This window comes from Furipterus horrens, unplaced genomic scaffold (genome assembly GCF_987537825.1).
Source record: "Furipterus horrens unplaced genomic scaffold, mFurHor1.1.pri manual_scaffold_8, whole genome shotgun sequence".
In the NCBI taxonomy this organism is placed as follows: domain Eukaryota; kingdom Metazoa; phylum Chordata; class Mammalia; order Chiroptera; family Furipteridae; genus Furipterus; species Furipterus horrens.
In genome coordinates this window covers 94,434,895-94,453,347 of record NW_028327178.1, presented here as the reverse complement: position 1 = coordinate 94,453,347, position 18,453 = coordinate 94,434,895, and the positions used below count along the sequence as shown (strand labels likewise).

The 18,453-nt window shown below is 40.7% G+C and overlaps 1 protein-coding gene and 1 pseudogene across 1 annotated transcript in view; one reads left to right on the top strand and one right to left on the bottom strand.

Moving 5' to 3' along the window:
• The window catches only part of CTNNBL1 (catenin beta like 1), a 162,581-nt gene extending 147,582 nt beyond the window's left edge, over positions 1-14,999 (bottom strand). Inside the window, exon 1 of the mRNA XM_090286384.1 lies at positions 14,823-14,999. Within this exon, the coding sequence (XP_090142510.1) occupies positions 14,823-14,852 (30 nt within the window). The 5' untranslated portion in view covers positions 14,853-14,999. The remainder of the gene's footprint in view (positions 1-14,822) is intronic.
• On the top strand, positions 277-14,504 carry LOC150003537 (microtubule-associated protein RP/EB family member 1-like; annotated as a pseudogene).
• Positions 15,000-18,453: the final 3,454 nt, after the last annotated feature.

Here is an 18,453-nt window from a genome sequence, read left to right as displayed (position 1 = left end):
ACTGATCGGGTCACTGCCCTAGAGGAACACAAAGTCCACTGGGAAGAAAGATATTTAATCAAGTAATTCCAAGAAAGAATTGTTGGGAAAGGCAGTCTGATGCATGCAGTATTTCAAAACCCCACTCAACTGCATAAGAATGGGCCTTGGGCTTGAAATACTTCCTTACCCAAAGATAAATTCATATAGGCTGTGCCAGGCTTATCACCTTGTTTGGGAATATCTTTCCCTGTTTCAGGCTCAAGGAGTGTTCCTGTTCCTTTGTTCTGCTTAAGCATGTATGTCAATGGCCCTCAGGTATACCGCTAGCTTTCAGGTTGGGGTCCTTCTGATGCGAGAAAGTGGTACATGCAGACCTAATGGCTGCGGGGGGGAGGGGGATTAGCCGCACTACGGAAGCTGATTTTGGTTTATGTCTTCTCTTTGTGAATAAAGCATTATCCCATCCAGTGTCTGACCATGTTGTGTTTTCCCTGGTAACTCCAATACCAAGATGCAATGGGCAGAAGTACTTGGAGTCTTCCCTTGGGATTGAAAACTAATGGCCTGTATTCTGCTCCCCTGGGTTTGATGACCAGTGCATGGTGTTCTGCTGGACAAGAATGACATTCATGCTAGGCTGAGGCAAGAACAAGGTAGGGAGATGGTAGCATTCTACTGCATTCTACTCTCTAGATTGTTTCTTTTTTAAAACTACTTCCATCGACTGAAGCCCTCTACTAAGAAAAAGATTCTACCATCAACATACCGATATCCTTGGGCATCTTCATCTGTATAATGGGAATAAGAACACTGACTTCCCAGGGTTGCCTTTAGGATGAGTTGGAATAACATATACAAATCAAATAGCACAATACCTGGCTTTCGGTGAGCTTTAATACTGGTAATTCCCAGCCCTGTTTTGTTCTTTTGGCTGGGTAGCATAGGGAGGAGAAAACACATACTATTTTATTTCATTAAAAAAGTGACAATTTCTATAAGCTCCTCTATGAGCTGCTTTTTATTCATTTCAAATCAGGAATATACCATCCCTATAAGTAACCCCCTTCTCCCACAAAGACAAATCTGTCAATTAAAGGAAAATCTGCCATTAATGCACAGGCCATATTTCAAGCTCAGCTGCACACAGACCTCCCAATATTATCCTATTAGGTCCTGGAAAAAAAGCTATATTCACTGCACTCAGCAATCGAAAGTTCACATGGTCAGAAGTGCCTCTGTTTCACACAATGTGAACCATAGCTAAAAATTGCTTTTTTAATTAAAATGAGACTTCACCTCTTACTGACAATCACAACTAGAACATGAAGCCAAATATCAGACCAGTTAACCAGTCCCCATCTTGCTCTAAGTGGTTTTAAGCACTCAGAGAGGGTGGGGGAAATTATGAATTTAAGCAAAATGTTTAATCTTCTAATTACAGGACAGGCTCCAAGAGGATGGAAAGTGATTTGTAGTCTTCATTATGAAATCCCCATGTGATCACTAGCACAAGTCATGTTGCCAGAAGGCAGACACCATCTTTTTTTATTCTCCCCACTGAGCCTTCTGTGTCCTTATAAGTTCTGTGGGAGTGAAAAAAGAAATCTTTGGCAAAAAAAATAGAGAGACGTAAAAGAATCAGAATTTCTGTCCCCTCAAGTTCATTATGCTGAGTGAGGTGAAAGGGTCCCCAGTGAGAAGCCAGAGAGACAATATTCAGTGACTTCACACTGGCAGGTTGAGCAGCCTGAGGGCCTTTGAAACTCTAAAGTCTTGTAAAAACTGCCCAGCTCAGGTGGTATTTAAACAACTCTTTTTATTTGCTGAAAAGCCCTGTCATGGGTGGTAAGAGATGCATCGAGAATCAGGGTGGAGCCCACCAATGGAATCTCTGGTGGAAGGAAATCTGTTCCTCTGCAGATACGCTTGCCGCCTTGCTAATTGTGTTATCTCTGCCCGTTCAGATCTGTGTGCTAACTCAGGAGAAAAAGTCTCTGCCAAGCAACTCTGACAAGTCTGATGTCAGAACTCCCACTGGAGGATCAGCAGAAACAGCAAAGGCAAGCAGGTAATTATTCCCTTTCATTAGGGAACGTTCTTTATGAAAAAGTTTGTTTATTTTTTATTTTGAAAACAAAAAGTGGCCATTCACAGTCACTGCTCCCTGCAGACGCTCAGAGGACTGGCAGAAATTGAAATAACTCCCTCAGCCAGCTGAAAAAGATATCCTGGAAGTAACCAGAAATGGCTGTGCCCCTTTAATTACTCACTGTAATGTAAAACCAGACGTGGAGAGGATGGCCGCAGCAGATCTGGACAAAACAGCAGTGATATTTAATCATCAGTCCAGACCATCTGCAACTGTTTTGCAGAAGCACATAAAGTTTATGGATTCCAAAGCTTCCTACTACGAGTCACCAGGTGTTGAGGGTCACTTGCATTGTACTCAGGTCCACCAGGGGCCGCTTTCTTCATTCTCTCCAGGCCAGGGTGCTCAACAAAAGGCACCATGCCCACATTTTCTGTGCCAAGCCTGGCACTCGAATAGTGTTGCTTCTTGATTAAGCCAGAACACAGATTAAATGTTTAGAATTGGGAGATTCTGAAAACAACCTAGGCAGAAAAGCAATTATCGTAGGGAGAGCACAAGCGTCAGCTGCAGCCTCTGCAGCACAAAGGTGAATTCTACCCTGCCTTGGACAGCTACACTGGCCAGATTGCTCCCCTACCATCTCTTCTCCATTCCACAGATGCAGTGATCTTTTAAAACATAAACCGAACTGTGTCACTCCACAGCCTAAAACCCCTAACGGCTTCCCATTGTACTGACAAAAAAATCTAAACATTCTAGGGTTTCACCTCCTCCCCACAGCTGACCTTTCTGTCCTTATCTCAACTATCCCCTCCTCGCTCACCATGCTCTAGTCATACAGGCTCAAACATGACAACCTTATTCTCACCTTAGGGCTCTTGTACTGGTTTTTCCCTTGGCCTACATTGCTATTCCCACAGCACCTCGTATGGCTGGATCTTTCTCATTCAGGTCTCAGCTAAACTGTTACCCCCTCAGGGAGGCCTAAAATATTCTGGTGTTCTCTCAAACCTCTATTACATGAGTCCTTTTATTCCCCTTCATATCCCTATTTGAATTATCTTGTTTCTGTGTATCTAGTATTTATCTGCTTGTATTTGTATTTGCTTTCCTTGTTTATTGTCTGTCTTGCCTCCCTGGATATTAGTTCCATAAACACAAGGAACTGTGACTATCCAGTGTTGGCCTAAAATTTAGGACCACAGCTCCATTGTGGGCTGGTAAATAAAAACAAGCCAAGTTCAGTGAAAGATCTAGCGAGACTACTGCAGAACATTGTTATCTCTTAACTCATTTTAGAGTATCAGTTTGTGTATAAACAGATTATCTACTTTGGCTCTTTAGACTTCCCCTCAACTACCCAGGAATGTCCAAAGTCACTGACTGAATACAGAAGTATTTGAAATAAAGCACAGAGTATTATGACGCTTCTCTCTGCACGCAGCCCGTATGGTTGATTACTGAACAATTTGTTCGGCATTACTCATGTACTCATCCTGTTAATACATAAAACTGAGGACTGATTGCATTTTTACTTGACTCCCTTCTCCCCTCCAGTTAGGAGCAACTGAGTTTAAAATTACTTTTGGGATCTTTGATAGACTTAAACATTAACAGTACATCCATTCCTCTGGGAATGCTATTTTTTTTGCAGCTTTGGATAAAAAGAATTGTAGTTACAGTTTGTTGTGTTATCTTTTACCTCTTTGAACATTAATGCTTCCGTGAGAGGCTTCTCATATTAATGATAAGAGAAACTTGAGCATTTCCAGGTTACATAATTATTGACACTTTCTGATCAGTCACTCCTGGAATTCCGTGGAAAAGGAAAAGCTTTTGACCTATTCAGCTAAAATACTAGAATCAAATGGCTGACCTTGGGGAAGATAAGAGAATTTCTGCTATACCTTCTCCTAACTCCAATTTCTCTACAGCTATACAAGACAGACCAAAACCAACCACCTCTTTCAGGAACCTTAGTGGGTCAAGAAAAAGAAAAGAGTAATTGGTAAATGAGATTCCTGGCACTAGAAAAGAGAAAAACTGAGATATCTAAGCGATATTAAAAAGACCTGGAGGTCGGACGGTTTGAACGAGACAAAGACAGAACCAGAGCCAGGCCCAGGCAGTGGACGGGGTTCTGCCAGGAGCCGAAGACGGCAGTGAATGTATATTCAACGTCAGTCAAAAGCAATAACCTAAGTCGACGTGACATGCTGGCCTGGATCGATGAGTCACTGCAGTTGAATCTGACAAAGATGGAACAGCTGTGCTCAGGGGTTACCTATTGTCAGTTTATGGACATGCTGTTCCCTGGCTCATTGCCTTGAAGAAAGTGAAATTCCAAGCTGTTAGAACATGAATATATCCAGAACTTCAAAATACTACAAGGTTTTAAGAGAATGGGTATTGACAAAATATTATAATTCCTATGGACAAATTAGTAAAAGGAAAGTCTCAGGATGATTTTGAATTTGAAGTTTTTTGATGAAAACTATGATAGAAAAGACGATGACCCTGTAGCTGTCAGACAAGGTCAAGAAACTGCAGTGGCCCCTCCCTTGTTGCTCCAGCTCTGACCAAACTGAAGAAACCTCTCAGCTCTAGCAGTGCAGCTCCACAGAAGCCCATTGCGACGCGCAGAACTACTGCAGCCCCGGCCCAGGTGTGGTGCAAAAGAATCCTGGCGTGGGCAATGGGGATGATGAACCAGCTGAACTGAAGCAGCAGGTCAACATATTGAACCTTACCATTAAAGACTCAGAGAAAGAAAGAGATTTCTACATTGGAAATCTAAGGAACTTTGAATCGGCGAGCCAGAAGAACAAGGGGGAAAACAACCCTGTTTTGCAGAGGATTGTGGACATTATGCCACGGATGAAGGCTTTGTGGTACCTGATGAAGGGTCCCACAGGAGGAGCAAGAAGAGTATAAACAGCCTGGACCAGCACAGCAACATCTGAATTCTTCACTCCAAATCATGTGCTTAACTGTAAAACATTCCCTTTTATTATTCTTAAAGTACTCACTGGTTTCTTTTCATAAGCAAAAAGTACCTCTTCTTAAAGGGCACTTGGCAGAAGTTTCACTCCTTTTCCCGTAACTTTGAGTTAGGAGCTTTTGCCTTGTAGCAGAGCAGTATTAACATCTAGTGGGTTCACCTAGGAAACAAAGAGGCTGACCATGGGCTCACCATACGGACGCCAGTACCACTGATTGCTGGAGAAGGTGTTTTTACGTGATACGCTGAGGTAGAGACTGATTTGAATTTTAAGCTAATGTGAAATCTTGGCAGAGAATGTTTTAAAATTAAATGCCTTAAAAGTATTTAAAATATGCTTGCATATTTCAAAACGACAGGAGTGTCTGTGTGTTGCTCTTGCATCTGGGAAGGAAGGACCAGACGTTGGAACTTTGGAGCCTGCTCTTTGCAGGCCTCGCAGGGCTGCCTGAATCTTCACAGGCCTAACCTTGGCCCAGAAGGAGACTTAAAAAACTGCTCTGTAAAGCCATTTGGTTCCTTGACCAATTGCATCTCTGCTAAGAAGCAAGAGGCACTGTTGGCTGAATGAATACAGGGTGTGTTTCAACCCTGAGATGTTTGAGTTGAATAGCTTGATTTTCATTGAGCATTTCTCTGATGATTTTTCCAATTACCCCTGAAATTCCTATGTGCTGTGGTTTTTTTGGGAAATGAGGTGTGTTCAGTTTTTAAATCTAACAACTACTTTTGGGGACTTGCCCACATCTCTGGGATTTGAGCGGGGGTTGTGTCCCATTTTACTGTCTTTTAAGTTTATATTTAACATATTTCTTTGCTTCCCTTGCCCACTGGAGACTCCTTTATGGCTCCTTAAAGTTTGCTGCTTAGAGTGGAAGTTCAGCTGGCAGGTGATCATGCCGCAAGTTCCTTTTGGACCCCTGACAAAGGGGGTGATCAGTGAAGGCCATCGCTGCCTTGGGATCTGCAAGGCTGCGTGTTTCTGGTACCTGCTGTCCACAGCCCTCTGCTGTTACAGAGTACTTTGCCAGTGCACTAATCTCTTGGGAGATAAAATTCGTTAGCGTGTTATTAAATGTTAATATTCTTTCGCAGAAAATACAGTACCATGTCTGAATTAATTATTAATATTTAAAATATTTCATTCCTTAACACTCGCTCATTTGCTTTGCCTGCAGCCTATTCATTTCCTTTGTTCAGCAGAATTCTGCAAATTCTGTGTCACCCACTACTGAGACTGCCCCTGATGTATTTGTACTAATTTGCTTCTGGTGGTAGTTTGTCCTAAAATGCATGTAGAAAGCAGGTATTTTATGATAAATTGTTGTGTAGTGCATGATGTGTGTGGAGTTCAGAGGAAAACCCACCAGATTCAGTGACTATCAATGCCAAAAATGCAAGTAACTAGCCATTGTTCAAATAACAGTGGTTCTATTTCTCTTTTGTGGTCTTTCAGATTTTTGTTGCCCTAAAATTCCATTTTATTGGGAACCCGTTTTCCACCTAGACTTCCTTGACAGGGTTTTTTTCTACTTTAAAGTTTCTAAATAAAATTCTGTATTTCAAGAAAATAAAAAAGAGACCTGAAAAAAAAAAGAATTACTATGTTGATGACATAATTCTTGATATCAATGACTGCTAACTGTGGTGGAATAGGATGTGCGTTAATCTATTGTCAACAGTTCTATACTGTGGCATGTGTGGGTGACAGATTGTTCTCATTTCCTTTTATAGCATTCTAAACCTTAATCTCCAAGGGACCAGTGACCTTGGAAATACTAAGGAAGCTTTGTAGAATTCAAGAAAAACATTTTTTTTTGTCATAGCATATGCACTGTTCGTAATTATTATATATCAATAATAAAAATTAACAGCTAACATTTACTGGGCACTTACTATGTGTCAAGGCACTATCCTACTGAGCACTACCCCCGCTGTCTCATTTAACCCTTATCTTAAAAAGATGGTGAGGAGAGATAAACGCTACTACATAATCTTCATTTTAAAGATGAAGACCTGAGGCTTAAAGGGGTTAATTTACTGAACCAAGGCCACATAGCTAGCAACCAACAGGGGTGGGATTCAAACACAGGCACACGCAGAACCCCATGTGCTTTGAATTACTCCTTCCAAAAACAATGGAAAAAATACTTTCTTCAAGTTATTCTGAAACATCACATTCTCCAACGTAGTCATTTTTAATATACGAAAACTCCTCTATTAGGATAAGCCTTATAAATTCAATCCCCCAATTTAAATAATGACCACCTAGAGAGAGATTGCAGAAAGGTAAAGCTGTCTTTCTCAAGTTCACCTCCAAAATTAGGCATCTCAGTAAGACCTGTCTCCAAGAATGGTGAGATAGGACTGAAGTCTATGATCAGAGAAGAGTGTTTTGTTGGCCTGTGGAGATAAAACCACATTCAGACGTTAATTTCACGATGCCAATATGAGACCCACAAAGGTAAAAAGTAAGACCAATTAGAAAGCTACTTATTTGACCAAGTCCCACAAGTCTGAAGTAAGATAACGGTGCTTGAAACAGAAAGGAAGGGATAGAAAGACGACTCCTGAAGAAGAAACAACTCCTCTGCAAAGCCTTCCCAACTTCCCAGCAGCGGAACCGCTCCTGCCTCTGTGCCACCACATCTTGTTCACGCCTCTGTGAACAGCACCAACACTGTGTACTGAATTATCGGTTCTCAAATCTGTGGGATGCCCGCACTCATCTGTAAGATGTCCATGAGAGCAAGAAGTGTGACTTAGTCACTTTCAGCTCTTAACACATTGACTCCTGAGAGAGGAACTAGTCCTGTGATTATGAGCACACATGAACCATGGAAAAGAACCTTATCTCTCAATCTTTGAGCCCTTTCGTCTTTGGGAAATAGCTCCAAGGCTTCTTTCAAGTCTTGCTGAACAGTGACACCCCTGACTAAAATGCAAAATCAGGGTTCGGTGGTGGGGCAGGCAGAGATGCAGAGAATTATATGATAGCAGAACATCTAGCCAGAATGTTCAGTGGATACATGAAACCCAAATCAGGGACAGTGAACTAAGAGTTGTCTATATAAAGGTGCAGAAAGACAGAAGACAGAAGAATGGATGAGTCAAGAAAATCTCTGACCTTTACGAGGACACTTGAAACAGTCAAGAACATAGGTCTTAGGCATTCTACAAAAAAATCTTACCAGTCAAAAAAAAAAAGTCAAAATCATAGAAGACAAAGAAAATGACAGTTAAATGCAATATGAGATCCTGGGTAGTATCCTGGAACAAAAAAGAACATTAGTGGAAAAACTAGGGATATCTGAATTAAGTCTGTAGTTCAGTTACTAGTATATAAATGTTAATTTCCTAATCATTGTACTATTGTTATAAAATATGTTAACTTTAGGGGATGCTGAAGGAGTATATTAAAACGTCATTATTTTTGCAAATTAAGTCTAAAATTAGTTCAAAATAAAAATGTTTTACGTGTAGGTTTTATAGCAAGAGTAGAAAGACATAATAAGGAAGAGGAGGACAATTCAGAAAGTGAAGTAAAAGATTTGAATCCAACTTTCTTGCTGTCTAACATAAAAGCAGAGGTACAAGTCAGCAAGCAAATAAGATATTAGAATAAAAGATTTCCAAAGGGGAGAAATAACCAGTGGATTTGAAGGCATGTACTAGTCCATTCACTCCAACATTAAACATTTGTTAGGCATCAGTTACAGGAAGGATGCTATTAGGTGCTGGTCCCTGCCTCTAAGTTCACTGTCTAGCATGCAAGAAGACTGTACATATGTTTTGTGAGTTTGAAAAGAATGCACTACGGGAAAGAGAGAGGATGAAAGGTTGCAAAGGGAGGAAATGAACTTAAGAAAAAAAAATCACTTAGGAGATGAAACAGAAAATACCCTGAAATGGGAGTAGCACATGAGAATACTTTTTATCTGTTACTGATAGTCTCACTACTGACAAAAAGTAACTTCAAAAAGCAGTAGTCTAAATTGTCGTGCAAAAAGAACCTACTTCACGATGCCATGAAATGACATCATGATTAGCATAATATTCTCAGGGCTGTAAGTACAGCACGCCCACCAAAGAACAAAAATTATATCTGAGCACAAAGTGTTCAGTCATCCGATGTGTCTTATATGCACAACATCAACAAAACACACAACAGAAAAGCCCCATTACAAACTATATTACTTTAAGAGGCAGATCATGAGAAATACAAATGATAAACACACAAGAAAAAATGCTTATTAAAGCAAACTTGAACATGATATACCTATTAGATTAATGGGAAAATTAAATTATGACAACTCGTAGGATCAAGATTGCAGTAAAACCAGAATGCACGCTGCTCTTAGCACTGTAAAGTGATAAAAGATTAATTCCAGATGAGCACCATGTATTACTTAACATACCTACAGGCAAGGCGACCCCATCATCTCCTGCCACTCCCCTCATTTACACAATGCTCTGAACATTTCACTCCCACGCTTTTGCTCTCCCTAATCCAAGTCAGAATGATGCTCCTCCGACTCTTTCATTACCCACAGAATTCCTATTCACTCAAGACTGAGATCCCAATGCCATCTCCCTTTTCGTCAATGGCCAGACCAAATGCATCCCCATCAACGCATCTCCTCTGCAGGCATATCCAATCATTCCTTCCACTGTGCTTTATTCACATAGTTAGTTGTCAATGTCTGTCTTGCTTCTTAAATTATGAATTCTTTAAGGACCAGATAATGTCCTAATAATTTTAGCACAAGCCATACTTAGCACAGGATATGACACATGGTAATTACTAAGGACAGATGGGAGGGAAAAATGCCACATGAATAAAGAAATTCACTGCTATATTATCTCCAAGAACAAACACCTGAAAACCACCTAAATACTCAATTACAAAGGAACAATTTAGGGGAAAATGGTCAGTCTATCATTCGACCAAAAATACAGAAATACTAATAGTAACATAAAGACTATGTAGAAAAACAGGAAATACTTCTATGTTAAATTGAAAATATAGAACATAAAACAGTGTATGCACAATGGTTATAGCCATGCAAAACACCTAAGGACTGTGGAACATAAAAATATTTATTGATTAGTAGCTTTCCTTTTCTCAATACTTCAATATTGGTCCTGTCAGCTTATTGTCATTACAAAAAAAAAAAAAGAGAGAGAGAGAAATAATAAGGGGAAAGGAGTATGATTACACTCCTATAAACACCTGCAATCCAAGGAAATGTTATGACATCACTAATAGGTGACAAAAGGAGTGGGTGTCTGCAACAGTGCCAAAACCAAGAGTCTCTGACCCCAATCTGTCTCAAACAGAATATTTCTCATGTCACAAAGTAAGTCATCCCCACTGAGCCAAGCTGCACTAAATATGAATTCCTTATTCCAAAACTTCAGATGCAAGAACTTTCGCCAGACATCTGTAGAATTAGTACTAACGAGAATGCCCTGAAGTTCATATACGCGCCTATGCAGTAAAAACTTCTCAGCAAGGGAATGGCTGGGCACACTTCCTGATGAGATGTCTAAGCCTGAAGGCATCAAAAACGTACATTTCCATATTGGGAACATAACTGGTTTCCTCTCTAAGATTTTTCCAACACCTCCTATCCACATTGTAATTCTCCTGTCTTCTCAAATGAATAGTTGATATACGTCCAGGATGTAAGGCATACAGAGAGGCCCTTGCTACCTAACTCTATTATTAGAAGAACCAGTCTCAGCAGAAAATTGGAATCTTCCCACCAAGTTGTCTCAAAGATGAAATTTAGTGAGTACACAAAGAATGTTAAAGATTTTTAATAAACATTTCTTGACGTTATGCATTTTCTTTGCTTACCCTGGCCTCTGAATTTTAGGAAAGAACCAGAAGTGTAGAGTCCAATTCCCTCATTTTATAAATGATTTTCTAAGTGGTTTTAAAAAATGATGTACAGAGAGGGGAAGTGACTTGTCCTGAATCACTCAGATAAGTAATGACAAAGGTAGGATTAAAACGGAAATCTTTCAATTTTCGGCCCTGGCTCATCCTACTACATCAAGCTTTTTTATTCCTTGAAATCTCTGGTGCTCTTGGCCTAAATTAGTATCACAGAATTTTAAAGCTAGAAGGGACCTCAGAGAGGATTACTTAATACACTCATTAGGCATATGAGGAAACTGAGGCCCAGAAAGATTAAGTGATTTGTGCTCAATATCTTGGATGGCAGGGAAAAAGTATAATTTAAGCTAAAAAAACTGCAAATTAATGGCTATGAAAAGGGAGAATGTCTCAGCTGAAGAAAAATTTAAAAGAAATGTAGATCATTCTAAACCTGGGGATCTCAAAATGTGGTCCCTGGACCAACAGCTTCACATCACCTGGGATCTTATTAGACATGCAAATTCTAAGGTCCCATGGGAGACTTACTGAATCAAACTCTGGGGGTGGGGATGTTCAAATCAGACAACTTTGTTCCCGCATGTCCCTGAGAAATGAACTTTAGGAGTAATACTGATACCTATAATCAATGGCACTTAAAACTTACGCATTCTTCTGTATGCGTACCATACTTCATTTTGAAAATTTTCAAAAATCTGAAAGCAAAATGGAAAACCAGATATGGGTATTCAGTAGGTTCCAGTTCCACCTCTGCTCCTTAACTGGCTCTTTGACCTTGGTTAAGTAACTTGACCTCTCAAACTTGAGTTTCCTCTTCTATAAAGAAAAAAACGGACAAACAGGCATGTTGAGAATCAAACGTAAAATCTTATCTGAAAGCACTTTGGCTCAGCATCTGCCAGAGTAGACAGACAGGACAGTACAGTGGTTAGGAGCTCCAGCAATGAAACAGGTAATTTTTTGTACCTCATCTACGCAACAGGGATTAAAAATAGCACCTTCCTCATAGGGCTATTATAAAAATTTAGAGAGATTATGTAGGTAAGTAGGCATCTTTCATATCTATAAAATGCGATTTTTCGACGCGCTTTTGTATCCATTAACTCGTAGATGATCCTCATGACTTCCACAAAAGGATGGGTACATTTGAATGATTATGGACTAGATTCCAGACTGTACTATCTTTTAGGAATGGGACGTGTGGACACTGATCTTTCAGAAAGAATAGTGCATGTGGGGAATGAACAGGGCTAGAAACATGGAGATCAGGATTCTGCTTGCAACTCTGCTACTATCTGGGCCCAGAATCTCAGGGAAGTCCCTTTACCAAAATGGAGTTCACTATTCATCTGCAAACAAGTAGATGAATGGGGTTATCTACAACATCTCTCAAAATAAAATTCAAACTCCTTATCACAGCCCACAGGAAGGCCTACATTGTCTATCACCTGCCTGCATCTCCAACTTCATCACCTTTCATTCTCCTGCTCACTCACCATATTCCAGCTGCATCAAAACTCTTTCTGAACTTCTAATAGGCTACACCAGCTTCCTACTTCACAGCCCATGCACTTGATTTCCCTCGGCTATGATCATTCTGCCCTTTCCACATGATCGGCTCCTCCTGAACCTTCGGTCTTCTAATGTCCATTCCTCAGAGAGTCCTTCCCAGACCATATGATCTAAGGTAATAAATAGGTCCTGTCTCCCACTCCCCGGGGTTATTTTCTTTAGCAGCACTGTCCAATAAAAATATTTTGAAAGCCACAAACAAGCCAAATATAATCTAAGTTTTATAATAGTGATATTAAAAGTTTTCAAGAAGGTTACATTAATTTTAATAATATTTTAAAGCCAACATATACTAAGTATTATTATTTCAACATGTAACCAATATAAAAATTATTAATATATTTTACATTCATTTTTTTTTCCATACTAACTCTTGGAAATCCAGTATGTATTTTACACAGATAGCAGATCCCAATTCGAACTAGCCACCTTTCCACATTTCAAGTATGGGTAGTCACATGTGCCCAACGGCTATCATACTAAACAGCACAGTTCTGTAGCATTATTACCTGCATACTCTTCAAGCACTTATCACAATCTGAATTCTTGTTCACTCACTTATTCTCTTGTTACTTGCCCACCAAAGTATAAGCTCCACAAAAGCAAGAACCTGGTCTGTTCAGTCCAATGCTGTATACTCAGTGGACGCAGTGCCTTGGATAGTAAGGGTTCAATAAATATCTGTTGAGCAAATGAATGAATCTCTTCTAGATTTCATATCACATGAGTCACTGGCTAGTCATTCTACAACACAAACATAGGTACACTCACTCATTCAACAACTTTTATTTCCTTTCTTTCATGTCCAGATATTGTCTTAAAAAGAGATATCTCTTGGCTATATCTCTCCCCACTGCTTATAAGTTCTGCCTAATCTCCAAGGTGAGTTCTTTGAATAGTGGCTGAGGCAGTGGCATGAATGTAACTGCTAATATTTATTGAATATTTACTATCTGACAAGCATTGGTCTAAGCTTCACAAAAGACCTATGTGGTAGGTACCAATATTGCCCGCTTTTACAGATGAGGAAACCAAGGTATAGACAAGTATTTTGTTCAAGGTTACAGCAACTACTTATTAGCAAAACAGAGATTCCAGGCAACACGGGGCTCCAGACTCATGACTCTTAATTACCTATTCTCTATACTGCAGAGGTGATCCAATACAAATATGAGGCCAGCCATATACGTAATTTTAGAAACCAAATTAAAAAGTGAGTAGCTACATTAAAAAGTAAACATAAACAGGTAAAATTTAAATATATTCCATTTCACCCATTATCCATAATGATCATTTAACTAACATAATCGATGTCACTGAGATGATTAATAGGATCATATAGTCAATATAAACTTTACTTGTTTCATGCTGAGTCTTCCAAATCCAGTGTAATTTTACACTCACAGCACTTCTCAATTTAGACTAGTCCCATTTCAAGTGTTAATAGCCATACGTGCATGGCTGGGGGCTACAACATCAGACAGAACAGCTCTACTGCCTCTGACAAGAAGCCTCTTTAGGAAGTCAAAAGAGGGAGGAAAATTTTGAGCTGGGAGCCAGGAGACCTCAGCTCTAACCCCAGCTCTTACTTGTTGAGTGACTTTGGACAAGTCCTTTCTGCCCTCTGGGCCACCGTTTCCCCACAAGAACCCTGAGCATGGGGGACAAGAATTCCAAACATTTCCCGACCTCTGCCCAGTTAGAATGTGTACAACTTTCTACACTTTAAAATACGCTTTCACATCCATTAGTTGACAGAGTCCTCAAACAACCCTACTTGATTATTACCGTCTCCGTTTTAAATATATAAAACCTGAGGCTCAAAGACGGTAAAATGACTTGTCAATAAGCCTCGTACCCAGTCAGTGGAGAAGCTGGGGCTCAAAGGCCAGGAAGATCGGCGCTCTCCCACCACCACCGCCAACTCGGTGGGTGGGGAAGAAGAGAGCTGAAGGGGGGCGCGTGTGAAGATAGCTTGGGGCCTTCAGAAGACTTGAAGGGAACCAGGCCCACGGGTGGGATGAGAAGGAGCCCAGAATGGGGTTGAGAAGGGGGTCGAGCCTTGAGAAGGAATAAACTATAAGAGCCCAGAAGGTTCTTAAGAGGAAATGAAGTGAAGTGAGAGGATCGGATTTAGGTGTCATGAGAAGTGAGGGGACCAGGGCCCGCGACTGAGGTGAGAGGAGGTGAGATGAAGGGACTCTGGCCCCGCGACCTGCGACCCCTGCCCGGGTGAGGGTGCGGTCCCCCAGCTCTCTCGTCCCTCCTACCTGGTAGCTCAGAAGTTCGCCCACATCCATGGTTCCAGGCGCAGCCAATACCGGTAACTCTGGGTCCTTCCCTCCACGCGCAACCAAACCGCGGTCCTCTCGGCAGCAATTCCAGCCACACTGCCGAAAAGCGCCGTCAGCGGGGACGCAGAGCCAATGAGGTAAAAGTGTGCGGGACGCGCTAGCCAGCCACACTGCCGTTAAAGGCTGTGCTGCCGTAAAGCGCGCTGCACTTGCGACAGCACTGCTTCCGCCCGGAGTTGAAGGGGGCGGAGACTTGAAGGAGGGCGGTCCTCTGAGCCAAAAGACATTAGAAACCAAGATTTTTATTGCGAGGTTCCTAAATACAGGGCGGGGTGGATTTATCGCTCACGTTCCTTCCAGGGACCTATGAAATTTTATCCTCAATTTACAGATGAGTAAACTAAGGCATAGAGCTGCACTTCACCAACTTTGATAAGTTTTTTTTTTTATTACGCTGACACGACAGCTGTCACAATACAGTAATTAAATTGTTTCAAATAAAGTTAAAGACAACTAAGCACTACTAGAGTCATCCATCGTACAGAAAAAAATATAATGGACTTTTTGGCCAATTCAACTCACAGGATTTTTAAGACTTCTGATTATACGTTGAAATGATATTTTGGATATATCAGGTCAAATAAAATGTAAACATAATTTCACACGTTCCTTTTTACTTTTTAAATGTGGTTGGTAGGAAGTGTAAATTAAATATGTGGCCCTCTTTGTGAATGGTTCCCATTGTATTTTTGTTGGATAGTGCTGGCTCAGAAAGTATATTGTTCAAGGCCAAACAACTATTGCTGGCTGAAAAACTGTTGGTGATCATATTTTCCTCTTTGGGCTTCTGTTTTTTCATCTGTGCAAGGCCTGGTGGGAACTGGGTGATTCTGTTTCTACCCAAGAGACATGAAAAGGGCGTGAAGCCTGTTCCTTACTCCCATTAGCCATTAGCCACCTGCCCTTCGTGTTCATATTTGTCTTAGTTTGTTCAGGCTGCTGCAAAAAAAGTCATACACTGGGTGGCTTAAAAACAACAGGAACTGCTCTCTTGCTCTTCCTCAAGGATGCATGGATGATCATGCTGTAGCCATCTGCATTTCCCAAAGGATGGTATTTTAAATATGCGAAGGACCTCTGGGCGCAGCCTAGAATTGGGCGAGCCTGGCAGAAGGTGGCGGGGTTATTTTTCTTTGGGTGCTCTACAGGGGATGGGCTCTGAGGCAGAAGCCTGCCATTCTTCCAAAATTGTGCAGCTTTTGTATCTTACGTTGTTTTAAATTGTAAACAAACCTTAGAAATAAGGTAATTAAAAACTAACAGTGGGAATGATAGGGGACTCAAGAGTTAAAGAGTTTAGTTTTAGTTGATAGACTTACATGATTAAGGCTGGAACTCAGAGTTAAGAAGATTTCAGCCTTAGTTGATAGGCTTAAGTGACTACAATGCATGTGGGAAGCTGTTATTCCAAAACTGTGTAGCTTTTGAATAAAGACTCCTTTCCTTCTTCACACAAAAAACCCCAGAAACTTCTTTCTCACAGTTCTGGAGCCCAGGAAGCCCAAGATCAAGTCACTGGCAGATTCGTTGTCGGGTAAGGGCCTGCTTTGTGGTTCCTAAAGGTTGCCTTCTCACTGTGTCCTCACATGGCGGAAGCAGGTAAGGTAGCTTTTATTGCCTCTTATAAAAGCACTAATCCCATTCACGAGGGCTCCACATTTATAATCTAATCACCTCCCCAATGCTCCACTTCCTAATACCATCACCGTGTTTGAATTTCAAGTTAGGAATTTTGGGAGGACACAAATATTCAGACCATAGCCATGTTTATAACCATCCTCCCCAGCCCATCTTTACTGTCTCCAATTATACAGAAATTATTTTTATTCCTCAAAGTGCCAGATCCTCTCCTTTTCTGTCAGGCCACTAGCCCCACACCTCAACCAATTCTTTCTCATTCTTCAGGTCTCAAATGTTACTTTCTCTGAGTAACTCAACACAGCTTCAGTCCATGTAAGCAACCTCTTCTCATTATTCTCTTTCCTAGCACCTCCTCCATGCACAAATGTCTGCTTTTGTAATTTGTACTTAATAGCTGATTATTTGTTTATTGGCAGCCTCCTTTACTGGACTCAGGGTCCATGAGAGCAGGAATTGTATATGGCATCTCCACCATTAAATCATAGTACACAAAGCCTAGTACAGTACCTGACAGAGGGGAAGGTTTCAAAATGAGCCTTATGGGTCATGGTAAGAAGACTGGATTATATGCTAAGAATATTGGGTTAATATTAGAAGGTTTTAAGCAAGGGAGTTTTATAATTGGGTTTATGCGTTTTGTTTCATTTTTTTAAGAGTCACCTTTGCAACCTGCATTGAACTGAATTATTTCAGTGTCTTTTCTCCTCCTACTCAGCTGTAAGCATGAACTTTGCCTTGTTCAGGGCAGCAGGATAGAGAAATGGTGGGAGTTTGCCCTTTGGAATTGTGTGTCTTTTAGAACTATGTCCTAGTTCTTGGAATGCTGGAGCCAGCTTGTGTAGACAGGCTTGCAAGAGCCTATGGTTAGATGTTCAGGAAATTTGCAAGCAGACTAACGTCAGCTTGGTTGCTTGAAATCAGCCACAGGAGGAGTACTTACATCATGGAAATTAACAAATGCTACAAATCTGGTTTTTCAGTGATTCTGGTCAAAGTTCCAACATATCTACCTACCTGTGTACCCTTGGGCAAGCTATTTCTCTCTAAATTGTAGTCTCTTCATCTGTAATGTATTCAACAAGTATTTACTGAGTGCCTTTTCAATACTATGCACAATTCTGATTTCTGAGGATATAGAAGATTATAAGAAAAATAGTTCTTGACCTCTTGCAATCTACAGTCTACTTGGGAAGCAAACCTAAAGAGGAAAATATCATTATTAGGCTCATTTTATCGATCTGGAAACAGAGGCAAGTGACTTCACCTCTATGTACCTGACTGTCTTGCCTGCAAAGTGCACATCAACTGAATTTACCACATAAAATTATGGGGTATTTATATGAAATGCTGCATGCAAAGCTCTTAGCACAAGCCTGGAACAGAAGAGTGCTCACTAACTTTTTGATGTTCATATTATGAGGAGTTGAGTGGGAATTGGTAGAGACATGGAAGTGGAAAAAACGACATTGCTCCTTTTGCAGGCATTCGATCTTGTTTGTGTGTTTTTAGAAACCAGACCTTAAAAGAATCATAAGGCAAAACCCTACGAGAACCAGGTTTGGTGAGCACCCTGGAATGGGGATAATGTGCTCTGCCAAAGAAGTGCCATTTGGACCAGATTTCAAGGATGAGAAGAGTGAACCAAGGGGACATGGTGGGAGACTGGTGACCAGGCAGAGGGAATAGCCTGAGCAAAGACATGGAAGTTGCACCATCTCTTGTAGACAGGTCACAGGGTGTATGGAGGGAATAGTGGGAAGTAAAGCAGGACAGGGTAGCTAGGGATGATTATGGATAGGGTTGCCAGATTTAGTGCATAAGAATTTAGGATACCCAGTTAAATCTAAATTTCAGTTAAACAACAACAAAAAAATGGTATAAATATGTCCCATACAATATTTAATAA